Source organism: Camelina sativa, chromosome 4, assembly GCF_030686135.1.
Source record: "Camelina sativa cultivar CO46 ecotype springtype chromosome 4, ASM3068613v1".
Classification (NCBI taxonomy): Eukaryota; Viridiplantae; Streptophyta; class Magnoliopsida; order Brassicales; family Brassicaceae; genus Camelina; species Camelina sativa.
This window is the reverse complement of record NC_141883.1, coordinates 5,622,644-5,635,164: the sequence shown is the minus strand read 5'-3', so window position 1 is coordinate 5,635,164 and position 12,521 is coordinate 5,622,644. Positions and strand designations below refer to the sequence as shown.

General features: G+C 34.4%; 3 protein-coding genes and 1 pseudogene across 4 annotated transcripts; all 4 read right to left on the bottom strand.

Annotated features, from left to right (window-relative positions):
* Nucleotides 1-90: 90 nt before the first annotated feature.
* LOC104783575 (putative F-box/FBD/LRR-repeat protein At4g13965) lies at nucleotides 91-2,958 on the bottom strand. The gene is made up of 4 exons (XM_087509937.1): nucleotides 2,713-2,958; nucleotides 1,693-2,593; nucleotides 1,480-1,611; nucleotides 91-1,377 (listed from the first exon to the last, which is right to left on the bottom strand). Exons 1-2 carry the CDS (start codon nucleotides 2,721-2,723, stop codon nucleotides 1,933-1,935), a joined length of 672 nt encoding a protein of 223 aa, XP_087366063.1. The 5' UTR covers nucleotides 2,724-2,958; the 3' UTR covers nucleotides 91-1,377; nucleotides 1,480-1,611; nucleotides 1,693-1,932.
* A 770-nt stretch (nucleotides 2,959-3,728) lies between these two features.
* On the bottom strand, nucleotides 3,729-5,451 carry LOC104779914 (putative F-box/FBD/LRR-repeat protein At4g13965). Its single transcript, XM_010504342.2, has 4 exons — nucleotides 5,323-5,451; nucleotides 4,315-5,218; nucleotides 4,116-4,250; nucleotides 3,729-4,025 (listed from the first exon to the last, which is right to left on the bottom strand). The coding sequence occupies exons 1-4, from the start codon at nucleotides 5,331-5,333 to the stop codon at nucleotides 3,729-3,731; spliced, it is 1,347 nt and encodes a 448-aa protein (XP_010502644.2). The 5' UTR covers nucleotides 5,334-5,451.
* A 253-nt stretch (nucleotides 5,452-5,704) lies between these two features.
* On the bottom strand, nucleotides 5,705-7,981 carry LOC104779913 (putative F-box/FBD/LRR-repeat protein At4g13965). 2 transcript variants are annotated; one of them, XM_087509936.1, is made up of 4 exons: nucleotides 7,483-7,981; nucleotides 6,556-7,393; nucleotides 6,339-6,476; nucleotides 5,705-6,231 (listed from the first exon to the last, which is right to left on the bottom strand). In XM_087509936.1, the coding sequence occupies exons 1-4, from the start codon at nucleotides 7,491-7,493 to the stop codon at nucleotides 5,941-5,943; spliced, it is 1,278 nt and encodes a 425-aa protein (XP_087366062.1). In that variant the 5' UTR covers nucleotides 7,494-7,981; the 3' UTR covers nucleotides 5,705-5,940. The 2 variants fall into 2 exon arrangements, with proteins under 2 accessions (XP_087366062.1, XP_010502642.2); XM_010504340.3 differs by having other exon boundaries at nucleotides 6,556-7,390; nucleotides 7,483-7,848.
* A 1,153-nt stretch (nucleotides 7,982-9,134) lies between these two features.
* On the bottom strand, nucleotides 9,135-10,871 carry LOC109125256 (F-box/LRR-repeat protein At3g26922-like; annotated as a pseudogene).
* Between the last annotated feature and the right edge of the window lie 1,650 nt (nucleotides 10,872-12,521).

Below are 12,521 nucleotides of genomic sequence, written 5' to 3'. Positions count from 1 at the left end.
CTTAAGTCTTGCTTAAGATTTTAAATGGATCAGTGAAGATATAAGCATTCCTTTGCGAAAACATCAGATTTTGGAGTTTCAAATTTCATCTCTGCAAAATTATCCATAATCAACTATGAATCAAGTGAAACAAGTTTCAGGGAACAGAGCACTCAACCAGAACATAGAAAACCAAACGAAAATCAAACTTAAACCAACTACGTAACAAAAACCAAATTTTCCTTGTTGGGGACATAAGAACGGATTCGCAATCTCGTAAGCTCCAATGTTACACGATGTCCAGTAGGTTCCATTAAAACCAACCAACCAATGATGTTTATCTTTCGTAAAACTTAACCGTTCCTCAATGTGACACTCTTCTAGCTGGCAGATACCGTAAATGTTTTAGAAGATTGTTGTCTCAATGGTTCACCCATTCCTAGTAATCTAATATGCTAGTTGACTTGTATTATCTTCACTTTGGCTTTTTGTTGTTGTTGTTGGCCATATAAGCTCCTTGCCCCTCAGATTTTGTAATTAACAATGTTCCTTTTGGTCACATCAATTCACATTTTCTCCCAAAAAAACAAAGAAGAAAGAAATTCACATCTTGTTGAGAGCTTTAATGATCTCTATAGACTCCTTTTTCTTTTCATGCTGTAATTTCCACCTACATGGTTAAACCCCTCATTGTATAATAACTATGCTTAATAAAATATTTTTTTCGTCTAGAAAACGTTGAAGTAACATCATAGTAAAAGTGATTTGTGAAACCCCTGACAACAATTTCTAACTCCTCAAGAGTGTCAAGTCCCTCGTCCAAGTTAAGGCAACAATCATTCAGGAACATATTTTGATTGATTCCATTTCTTAAAGGCCACACGATCTCCCTTCTTAAGCCACTCCTCATAACAACAAGGGGAAACTTGATTTATGTTTTAAATTAATAAGCCGCGATAAGCAAAATCCTATGAATTCTATATATGACAGCATTTGCAATTGCCAAAATCTTTATTTCACCTCAACAGAATTTTTTTTCCTAGAAACCGGTTGAACAAAAAACATAGTTAATGTTACCTGTGAGAACAAAGAGTCCTAATATATATGTTTTCATTTGAACAGAAGCTGGCATGAACTCGAAGCCCTGACCATACTATTCAAATCCTCGACCATGTTATCTCTCTCTTTAGGATCAGTGATGTGTTTTGATAAGGACAAAGTTGCTGTTTTCAAACGATTTGAGTTACTTAGAATATATTTCGCCACTTTGATCTCCTCTTCTTCTTTCCATTCGTACCCTATCCAGTTGAATGTCTCGAGGTGAGACCACAAACATTCAGGAACATTCTTTGGTTGATTCCATGTTCCAGGAGCTGGGCTTTCTTTCCAACCGATAGGCTATCAGTGAGGGGGAAACACATGCAATGTATCTTATTATTAAATTTATCAAACCTTAAAACCTAGCTGGAAAAATTGCTGATGGATGAACTATATGCTTACGTGCATGAGCTTTAGGACTTGCAATTTAGGAGATCTATCAAGCATGAGGGTAAGTAGATTCCACCACGCTGTTTGTGTATGTAGCTCCAAATATACAAGCTGATAGAAGGTGCTGCCGGTGGAAAGCTTGACCTGTGCATGAGTCAGAATTAGCACGTAAACAATATAATAACAAAACTAAATTAATTGCAAAGGAAAACCTGAAAGACGTACCATCAAGGGTGGCAATTCCAAGGACAGACGTTTGACCGAAGTTAGAGATTCCAAAAGGTTCTCATTGATTATCTTAGAGACAACAATGATTATTGCCTCCACCAGCTTCCTCAAATTCTCAATAAGACAAAACTCAAGACCATAACCACAATTCTCAATATCCAAGTATTTCAAAGAGGGAGCATTTATCACATAGCCCGCAAGCGGCTCAAAATAGCTGTAATTATAAAATTTTAACCTCTATAAAGATGGAACTGCAATAGTGAAAGTCTTCGCACTGTTCTCTGGTATTCGTTGCACTTCCAAGTTTTCGAGCTTAGGGCAGCCAGATAAAAGGTTAATAACTGATTCATCGTCTTTGAATCCCACCATGATAAGCTCCATAGTTCTAAGAGATTTTAGACAAAATGTTGAAGGGACATCTATATGAACACTAGAAGTGAGTCTTAAAGTCTCTAGTGTTTCACAGTTGTACAAGCATCTAGGAAAACTGAAGCGTACATTCCCATCGTAACATTGAACACCGAGTACCAGCTTACGTACATTGCGGGAAACAGCAATTCCAATCAATACTCCAGTATCCGTTACGTCACATTTATCTAACACAACTGAGAGATGAAAACTATGTAGAACGAGAGCCTTGTGTGAAAGCAAAGTCTTGAAAACGTCCTTTGAAAACGTCCCGAGTTCACGGTTGTGATAGTAAGATTGGTTAGAATGGAACGCGAGTTTAGGCAGCATCTTCCAATGAGAGTGCCATTGTTTAGACAAAACGCTCGTGGCTATGGCCTCTTTTGTAGTAAGCAAAGACAATATATTCACAATCAAGGCTTCAGGCAACTGACTGATCCTGTCCGCATTCAAAACACCTTGATTATTCTTACTTTCACCACTCCTTTTGCTGTCAAAAGCCAAAATCGAACAAGACAAGTTAAAAGACACGAATTGGTTTTAAAGTTTTGGAAAATATATATGCTGACCATCGTCTTTCTTTTCTCTTTGACAAAGAGATATACTAACCATCGGTTCATTGCTCAAGCTTGAATTTAAGAATTCTGTGTTGACTGTTGCTGTTTAATTTAAAGCTTTTTTCCAAACAATGACGGATCTGCTTGAATTGAATAGGTAGCGTAGCGGAGACGAAGATATTAGACTGCGGACGTTAGGGTTTCATAACTCATAAGGCTTAGTATGCTATATATTAATCTCGTCCATAATATTGAACCGTCATGCTGAATTCATCTACACTAGGTACTAATCCGCAAAAATTGCTGGCTGAATTTTTTTGATGAAAATTTGTAATAATTTATTTTGGTATTATGTTATTTATTAATTTTTAAAATCTAAGTTGTTAAATGGAAATAATAATGTTAAAATGTTAGCTATTAAATTTTTAATTATTAAAATCTTAGCTATTAAATTTTTAATTATTAAAATCTCAGCTGTTAATTTTTTAATAATATTTTTTTTCAAGTACAAATTAGTTTAGATTTGAATAGATTCTATTTACTTTTGTAGATTTAATTTAATTTGATCTGTTAATGATTTTTTGTTTATTAATAATTAATAAAGATTAATTAATTAATTAAGGTTTTCTAATGACAAGTGAATGTAGTTTTTTACACATTTTAAGGTTAGTTTTATATTTGTACTTCCCAATTAATATAGTAAGGTTTATTAAAAATTAATATTTTAATATAATAGGCACAAAATAATACTTAAATAAATATACTAAAATCTCTAGTATAATCTTGAAGGGAACTATTTATACTTAAAAAAAAAAAAAAAAAAAGACCTTCACAAAACCCTTAAACCATAGCCAAAATGTTGGAAAATTCCCTCCTACATGGTTCAGTCCCTCATGGCCTCATTGTATAATAACTATGTTTCATCTAAATGTTAATGGTGTCTTATGTTTTTCGAAAAGAAAAAAGAAAAGATCATTGGAAACCAAGTACTGAAGTAACAACACAAGTAAAAATTATTTGTGAAACAACAGAGATCAACACTCTGTTATTAAGAAAATAAAAAAGCCTTCATTTGAGCAAAACAAGTTTGCATGATGAATTCGAAACCCTGACCACACTCTCCAACTCTTTAAGCATCTCAAGTCTCTCGTATGAGTTAAGGCCTATTATGGAGATAGTTGCTTCCTTCAAGCAATTTGCATTTCTGAGGATGTATTTCGCCACCTCTATCTCCTCTTCTAGTTTCTCTTTGTAACCATTCCACACAAATGTCTCGAGATGATGCAACAAACATTCCGCAACATTATTTGGTTGGTTCCATTGCCCATGAGCCACAAGATCTTTTCTTGAACCCAGTGGCCGAGACTAGTGACCACAATGACATTATATTAATTCAACAAAACTAAACCGATTTAGGAAAAGATAGCTGAAAATAATGAACTTCATATTGCTTACATCAATGAGCTTGAGGACTTGCAATTTAGGAGAACTATCGAGCATGAGTGTAAGTAGATTCCACCATTCTTCTTTATTTGTATGTAGCTCCAAATATACTAGCTGGTGGAAGATGCTACCCGTAGGAAACTTAATCTATACATGAGAGAGTATTAGTACAAAAACAATGTAATATCGCCAACTCTATATATAAATTTACCTTCAAGGGTGATGACAAAGCCAAGGAAAGACGTGTGAGTGAAGTTAGAGATCCCAGAAGGTTCTCATTGACTATATCAGAGACATCAATGATATTTGCCTCCACCAGCTTTGGTACGTTCTCAATCAGACAAAAGTCATGACCACAAATCCCTTCAATCTTCAAGTATATTAAAGAAGGAGCATTTATCACATAGCCCTGTAGCCTTCCACGCCTGCTACCAAATATGGACAGTCTCTGTAACGATGGCACCACAATTTTGAAACTCTTCAAAGTATTCAAACGCCTTATTGGAAATAGATGCACCATCAAATTTTCAAGATTAGGACAACCAGATAAAAGGTTAACCACAGATTCATCGTTTTTGAAGTCCACACGGTCAAGGTGCAGAGTTGTAAGGGATTTCAAACGAATCGAAGAAGGGACATCGATACGAGCCGAATACTTGAGTTTCAAGGTCTCTAGTGTTTCACAGTTATACAATAAGCATCTCGGAAATTTGAAAACGTTCAAAAGTGAACATTCTAGTACCAGCTTACGCACATTCCGGGACAGTGCAATTCCAATCAAGATTCCAATATCAATTGTAGAACATCTAGAGAAACAAATTTTCAGATGCAAACTCTTTAAAACCGGAGCCTTATTGTAAGAAAGCAATGACCTGCAAATATTAGTTGAAAATGTCATTGTTCCGCGTACAGGCTTGTGATCGCTACAATCAAACTTGAGTTTAGGCAGCATCTTCCAATGAGACTGCCATTGTTTAGACAAGACACTCGTAGCTATGGCTTCTTTTGTAGGAAGGAGAGACAGTATCTGCAGAATCAGAGCTTCAGGCAACTCACTGATCCTGTCTGCATTCACAGTATCTTGGTGTCTCGTACTCCCACTATCACAATATTTGCTGTCAAATATACCAAAACAGAACAACAAAGAAAGACATGTTAGTCCTAATTAAGTTTTGGACATTACAAGTGAAAGAATCCTAAAACATGTAAAGAAACTAACCATCGTTTCATTTTGTCAAACTTTTGTTTTAAGCCCTTATGATTTACGCCTTTGATCTCCAAATGCAAACGTTTCTGCTCAGATTTGAATAAGGTTAACGAGCAAGGTGGAGATGCAAAAGTTAGAGAGATTCGAAGTTTGCTATTAATTAATAGATATCCTTGTTCTTCACTTTTTATTATGGTCAACAAAACAAACTATCCTAATTACAAGCAGCTATTTGGGGCATACGAAAGAGTCCACAACTAATTTTTTTTCCACATATCCTCGAAGCAACCACGTTTACAGGAGAGATATCTCTCAAGGGAACCCTAATTAAGACCCTACTTTGTTCAGTAAACTTCGTTATTTTTCATTAATTTCTGTTTTTTACCATTCTTAGTTTCATTAAGTAAAAATGTTTTACCATTTTTTCATTAATTTCATACAAGACATATTTCACCTTAGAAAACAAAAACATTTTCTCAACCAAAGCATAGTTAAAGTTTATTTTCATATGAATATATGACATCATTTGCAAATGCCAAAATGATCTACACCTTAAAAACACAGTCTCTACACCAAAGCATGGTTAAAGTTAGATGTGAGAACAAAGACTCCAGCCATAATACATATTTCTCATTTGACCAGAAGCTGGCATGAACTCGAAGCCCTGACCACACTATTCAAATCCTCGACCATGTTATCTCTCTCTTTAGGATCAGTGATGTGTTTTGAGGAAAAAGTTGCTCTCTTCAAACGATTTGAGTTAATTAGAATATATTTTGCCACTTCAACCTCACCCTCTCGGTTCCATGCATAGAAATCCCAAACGAATGTCTCGAGGTTCCACAATAAACATTCAGGAACATTTTCTGGTCGATTCCATGAGTTCCCACAAGCCACGAGGTCTTTTCTCCAACCCAATTTCTGATAGAGAAAAAAACATGCAATGTATGTCACTATATATATATATATATTAAGATCATCAAATCTACTGGACAAATTTTTTTATGACGGATGAATATATTGCTTACGCCAGAGAGCTTGAGAACTTGCAAATTAGGAGAACCATCAAGCATGAGGGTAAGTAGTTTCCACCAACTAGGTTCATAAGTAGTATATAGCTCCAAGTATACCAGCTTATAGAAGATGCTACCACTGGGAAGCTTAAACTATACATGAAGAAGTATTAGTACATAAATAATGTAATAACAAAACTAAATTAATTGCAAGAAAAACCTGATAATCTACCTCCAAAGGTGATAATAATCTCAAGGAAAGACGTTGGACTGAAGTTAAAGATTCGAGAAGGTTCTCATTAATTATCTGCGGGTCAACAATGAGATTTGCCTTCCTCAGATCAGTCACCTTCTCAATCAGACAAAAGTCAAGACTAGTGTACACTTCAATCTTCAAGTATTTTAAAGAAGGAGCATTTATCACATAGCCACCACAACTTTGTCCGCTACCATCGTTATTATAAATTGTTAGTCTCTGTAATGATGGGACGTCAATAGTGAAAGTCTTCACGTGTCCATTACCATGAACATTCAAGTTTTCGAGATTAGGACAGCCAGATAAAAGGTTCATAACTGATGCATCGTCTTTGAAAATCACATAGAAAAGGTGCAGAGTTCTAAGGGATTTCAGACAAACTGAAGAAGCGGGGACATCTAAAAGAATTGAATACTTGAGTTCCAAGGTATCTAGTGTTTCACAGTTGTAAAAGCTTGTAGGAAATCTGAATTTTTCAATATAATTAACCTGGAGTACCAGCTTACGCAAATTGCGGGCGAATGCAATTCCAATCAATTTTTCAGTATCAATTGCAGTACACTCATCAAAACAGATATTGAGATGCAAACTCTGTAGAACCGGAGCCTGTTGTGAGAGCAAAGCCTTGCGTTGGTAAGGACCGCAAGAATCAAAACTGAGTTTAGGCAAAGTCTTCCAAAGAGACTGCCATTGCTTGGACAAAACACTCGTGGTTACAGCAACTTCCATCGGAAGATGAGACAATATCTCCAGAATCAAAGCCTCAGGCAACTGACTGATCCTGTCCTCATAATTAAAGCCATCTATTTTGCTGCTAAAGATCACAACAAAAGACACACGAGTTGGTTTTTGAAGATTTGGAGATTACAGTTAAAGAATCCTGAAACATATAAAGAATCTAACCGTTGTTCCATATTGGTCAAGCTTGAATTGAAGCAGATGTAGATGGGATCTGGTCGAATTCGGCCGCCGTAGAGAGCAAGGCTAAGTAGGGTTGTTTCGGAGGAAAGATGTATGGTTTGTGTGTATTTTAGACGAATGCCTAGTGATGTTAATATATATATATATAGAGGCGTGTTTAACAGGAAAAAAAAAAAGAAAAAGAAAAAAAATCCAAGCCAGTTTAAGCCCTGTCATATGAGTGATTTTAAGCACATTTTACATAGATTGATTCAAACCACTTTATTTTAATGTATATAAATTATATTCAGTGTGTATATGTAATTTTAGTTTATTTTTATCTATTTTAAGGGAATGTTATTAGTTTATGATTTAAATAGAGTTTTGATGTCTTTAAATATCATGTAGAATATCTTTGTTATTCAATAAAATTTTGTTAAACTCTGCAAAAGTTTGGTGTTATTACTTTGTGATATATTAAAAAGTTGTTTAAAGTATTAATAAATTTGGGGTTATTAGATTCATGATTTTATAAAGTCTATAAAAGTTTTGTGTTATCCAACTAAAATAAAAGAATTTAGGATTGTTAATGAATTTAATTACTATATATATATATATATATATATTAGTTTATGATTTTATACATCTTTTTAATTCACAAGATAAAGTCATGAAAATATCATTAAATAAACAGATTGTTTGGAAAACTTAACAAAATTATTGAAAAACCAATCAACATTATAGAAAACCCTTTAGCAAATCCTTTATAATCTTTCACATATTTATTTACTTTCTATGATTTTATTGAAGTCATCAAAATTCTTTATACATTAGAATCTAATAATACCTCTTAAGATATAAAAAAATCACAAACCCAAGATAGTATATACAGTAAAACCTCTATAAATTAATAAAGTTGGGACCATGAAAATTTATTAATTTAAAGAGGTTTTAATTTATCAATTATTAATTTATAGAGAGATTTTTCTAATTTGGTAATTTTTCAAAAGAAAAGTTTTAAAATAAGATTTAATTAATATAAATAACTTTTTTATAAAATGAAAATAATAATTATCATATTTTGAAGAGGATACTCAAAGTTTTTTATATAGTAAAAATATTAGAAATGAAATCTAACAGAAATTAGTGTGTATATATTTACATATATATTGATAATTTTATACAATTATTAATTTATATTAATGATGGGACTATATTTAAATAAATGATTTTCAAAAGAAAATATTATCTTATTAATTTTATCAAATTGTGTCTAAAATTACACTGACCCAACTTGGAACCGAAAAAATATATTAATTTACAGAAGTTCTTCTATAACCTTAACAATTCATACATTACAGAATTTGTAACCGGTTAAACTACAACTCAACATCTGAAACCAATACAAGTCTTAAAGACCGAGTGAAGTAAGACGTTTGTAAATCCATTTTTGGGGATGAATGAGAAAGTTTAGGAGATAGTTGACTATAACAACAAGCATTTATGAACAAACATATATTTGGTTGATTCTACATCTAAAAGAACCGAATGCTAGAGTTCCAAGGTCTCTACTGTTTCACAGTTGTACAAGCTTTTCGGAAATATGAATTTTGTCCACTATATTGGAGTATGCCTTAGCAAAAATGCAATTCCAATCAAGATCCAGTATCCACTGCATTACACCTATATATAAGAATTTTGAGATGCAAACTCTGTTGAACCGGAGCCTTGCAAGTTGCAAACATTCTTTGAAACTGCAAAAGTATAAAGAAAAATTTACAATTTCCACCAAAAGCTTCTCCACAACGACCAAAACCTCTTCACAAAACACAAAATTGTATCATCCGTACAAATAACATAATAATAATAATAATAATAAAACGGCCAGGCCATACTCCATCAAGACATAACAGTAAAAAGTTACATGTAAACAAAAGACTATTTTTCTAGGTAACATTCAAGCTCTGACCACACTTTCGAATTCCTCCACCAGCTTAACCATCTCAATCATGTCTTGAGATTTGTTCTCTTCATAGATTCTTCTGGAGAAAGTTGCTTTTCTTCAAACGATTTGTGTTCCTTAGGATGTATTTCGCCACTTCTTTTTCATCTTCTCCTAGCCTTTTGCAGCCTTTCCACATAAATGTCTCAAGATGAAACAACAAACATCCAGGAACATTCTTTGGTTCATTCCACCTCCTAATGGCCAAACGATTATTTGCACTACGCCATTTCTGAGACCAACGAAGGGAAACACACAATGTATACTATTTTTATTAGATCTTTAAAACCAACTTGCAAAAAATTCTGACAGATGAACATTGCTTACACCAATGAGCTTGAGAACTTGCAATTTAGGAGAACTATATATCGAGCATGAGCACAAAGATACCAACTGACAGAAGATGCTACCAGTAGGAAACTTAATCTATACATGAGATGAGGCAATACTATTAGCACAAAAACAGTGTGTGATAACAGTTACTTGCAAGAAAACTTTACCTCCAACGGTGATAAAGCCAAGGAAAGACGTTTGACTGACGTGAGATATTCCTCATTGATTATCTTAGAGACATTACTAATAGTTGCCTCCACCAACTCCGGCGCATTCTCCATCAGACAAATATCAAAAGCCTTAACCCCGTCAATATTTAAGTACTTCAAAGAAGGAGTACTTAAATATTGGTTTGTCTCAAGTCTCCATAACCGATAGATACAGTACCAAATTTTCAAGATTAGGGCAGCCAGATAAATGGTTAACAAATGTTTCACCGTCTCTGTAGTCCACATAGTCAAGACGCAGAGTTCTAAGATACTTGAGACAAACCTGAGAAGGGACATCAACGCAGACCCAACTTATGAGTGTTATACAAGCTTGTAGGAAATCTGAAATACCCTTTCTCAGATATAGGATGGAGAACCAACTCACGCACACGGCGTGCGTATGCGATTCCAATCCACATTCCAACATCCACAGAACGACACTTGCCAACCTCAAACTCGAGATGCAAATTCTCTAGAACCGGAGCTTTATTGGAAAGCAAAAGCCTGGTTACGATCTCTGAGTATGTCTCGTGTTCACTTTGATTGTTTTCATAGTCAAACTTGAGTTTAGGCACAAGCTTCCAGAGAGACCTCCATGGTTTAGACAAAACACTAGTGGCTACAACATCTTTAAAAGTAAAGACAATATCTGGAGAAGCAGAGCTTCACGCAAATCACTGATCCTGTCCTCATTCACACCACCTCCAATTCTCAAACTTTTCAAATACCAAAAAGAAAAAAATAATGAATTAAATGGTTTAGAACGAGAACCCTCGAACGATTCATAAGAAAGAGATGCACAACAAAAAAAACCTAGAACGGGTCATAAAAGTATACCATCGTTTCATTGTCGTTGATAGAGATAAAAGTTGAGCACGAATTAAAGAGGAGAGAGCTCGCACAGGTAACGTATTCCTTCCTAGTCAGATATTGTTTGACTGCCACTTTGATTTTACGATTCTTCTATATGTTTTGCGATTCTTTATTTAGTTTCCTACTCATCAGATTATTTCCCAATGGCAACAAGCTACGGCAACATAAAAATGAAAAAATCACAAACCCAAGATTTTATAACCTCAACAATACATAAAGTTCAGAATTTTGAATCGTTTAAACTTAGTACCATACGTCAACATCTAAAACCAATGACGTGTGTAATACTAGAACTTACATGTGGTAACTTCTCAAAATCTTTATTTTTATATGAACTAGATATGATATCATTAGTTGTGTTTCACCTCAAAAATACATGTTCTTAACCAAATCAAGACTACTCTGTTTTTAGCAATTCTTAGGCCGGCCTTAGCTTCTTATTTCTGAATCTTTTCTTCCAAATGCCAAAGATATAGCCATATAAATCATAAAACCCCAAAATTGGATCACCATGACACCAAATCAAAAGTAAGGTTTTTTTTTCTCACATTCATTCAATATCCAAAATAGATAAAAATTCCTAGAAACCGGTTGAACAAAACGCATAGTAAGTTTGTAAACTAAAAGTTATAATTTTTCATTTGACCAGAATCTGGCATGAACTTGAGGCCCTGACCACACTATTCAAAGTCTCGACCATCTCAACTCTCTCTTTAGGAGTGATGCATTTTGAGGAGAAAGTAGCTCTCTTCAAACCATTTGTGTTACTTAAAATATATTTCGCCATTTCGGTCTCACCTTCTCGTTTCCATTCAAAGGCTTCCCATATGAATGTCTCGAGGTTCCACAATAAACATTCAGGAACATTCTTGGGTTGATTCCATAATTTCCCACAAGCCGTGTGGGATCTCCGTCGCTGAGATCAACATGAGAGAGAAACACATGCAATATATGTTATTATTAGATCATCAAACCTACTGAAAGATTTGTTGATACAAATGAACATTAATTGCTTACACCAATGAGCTTGAGGACTTGCAGTTTAGGAGAACTATCAAGCATAAGGGTAAGTAGATTCCACCACTCTGCGTTATATATATGTACCTAGCTCCAAAGATACCAACTGATAGAAGATGCTACCAGTAGGAAACTTAATCTATACATGAGGCATAGTATTAGTACATATAAACAAATATAAAAATTGGTCAAGAAAGAATTGTGCGATCGCATTTACAAACGCTGTTTCAGCCTCCAAAAGAAGACGCGCGGCCAAACGCTCAGAAGGATAGAAAGGCCTTTCTTCCTTCACTGCTAGAGTCTAGAGAGATTGTTCGGCTGGATGGTAGGGTTTTGAAGAGGGGGAGTAGTACTACATGTGTCTTCGCTACCGTGAAAATCTAAAGACTATCTAATTAAAAGTGTTTTAAAGTCTGTAGTTTTGGATTTGAAAATTTAGTATTTAGAAAAAGCTCTTTCAGTAATGAATTGCAAAAACTAAAGATTAATTCACATATACAAGTGATATACATAAATTCAAATCTGTAATTTACTTCAATTAAGTAATGTTCCTTCAATCCCAAGAATCAGGCTTCAAAGTCACAACCAAGGACTGAACATGAGCTTCG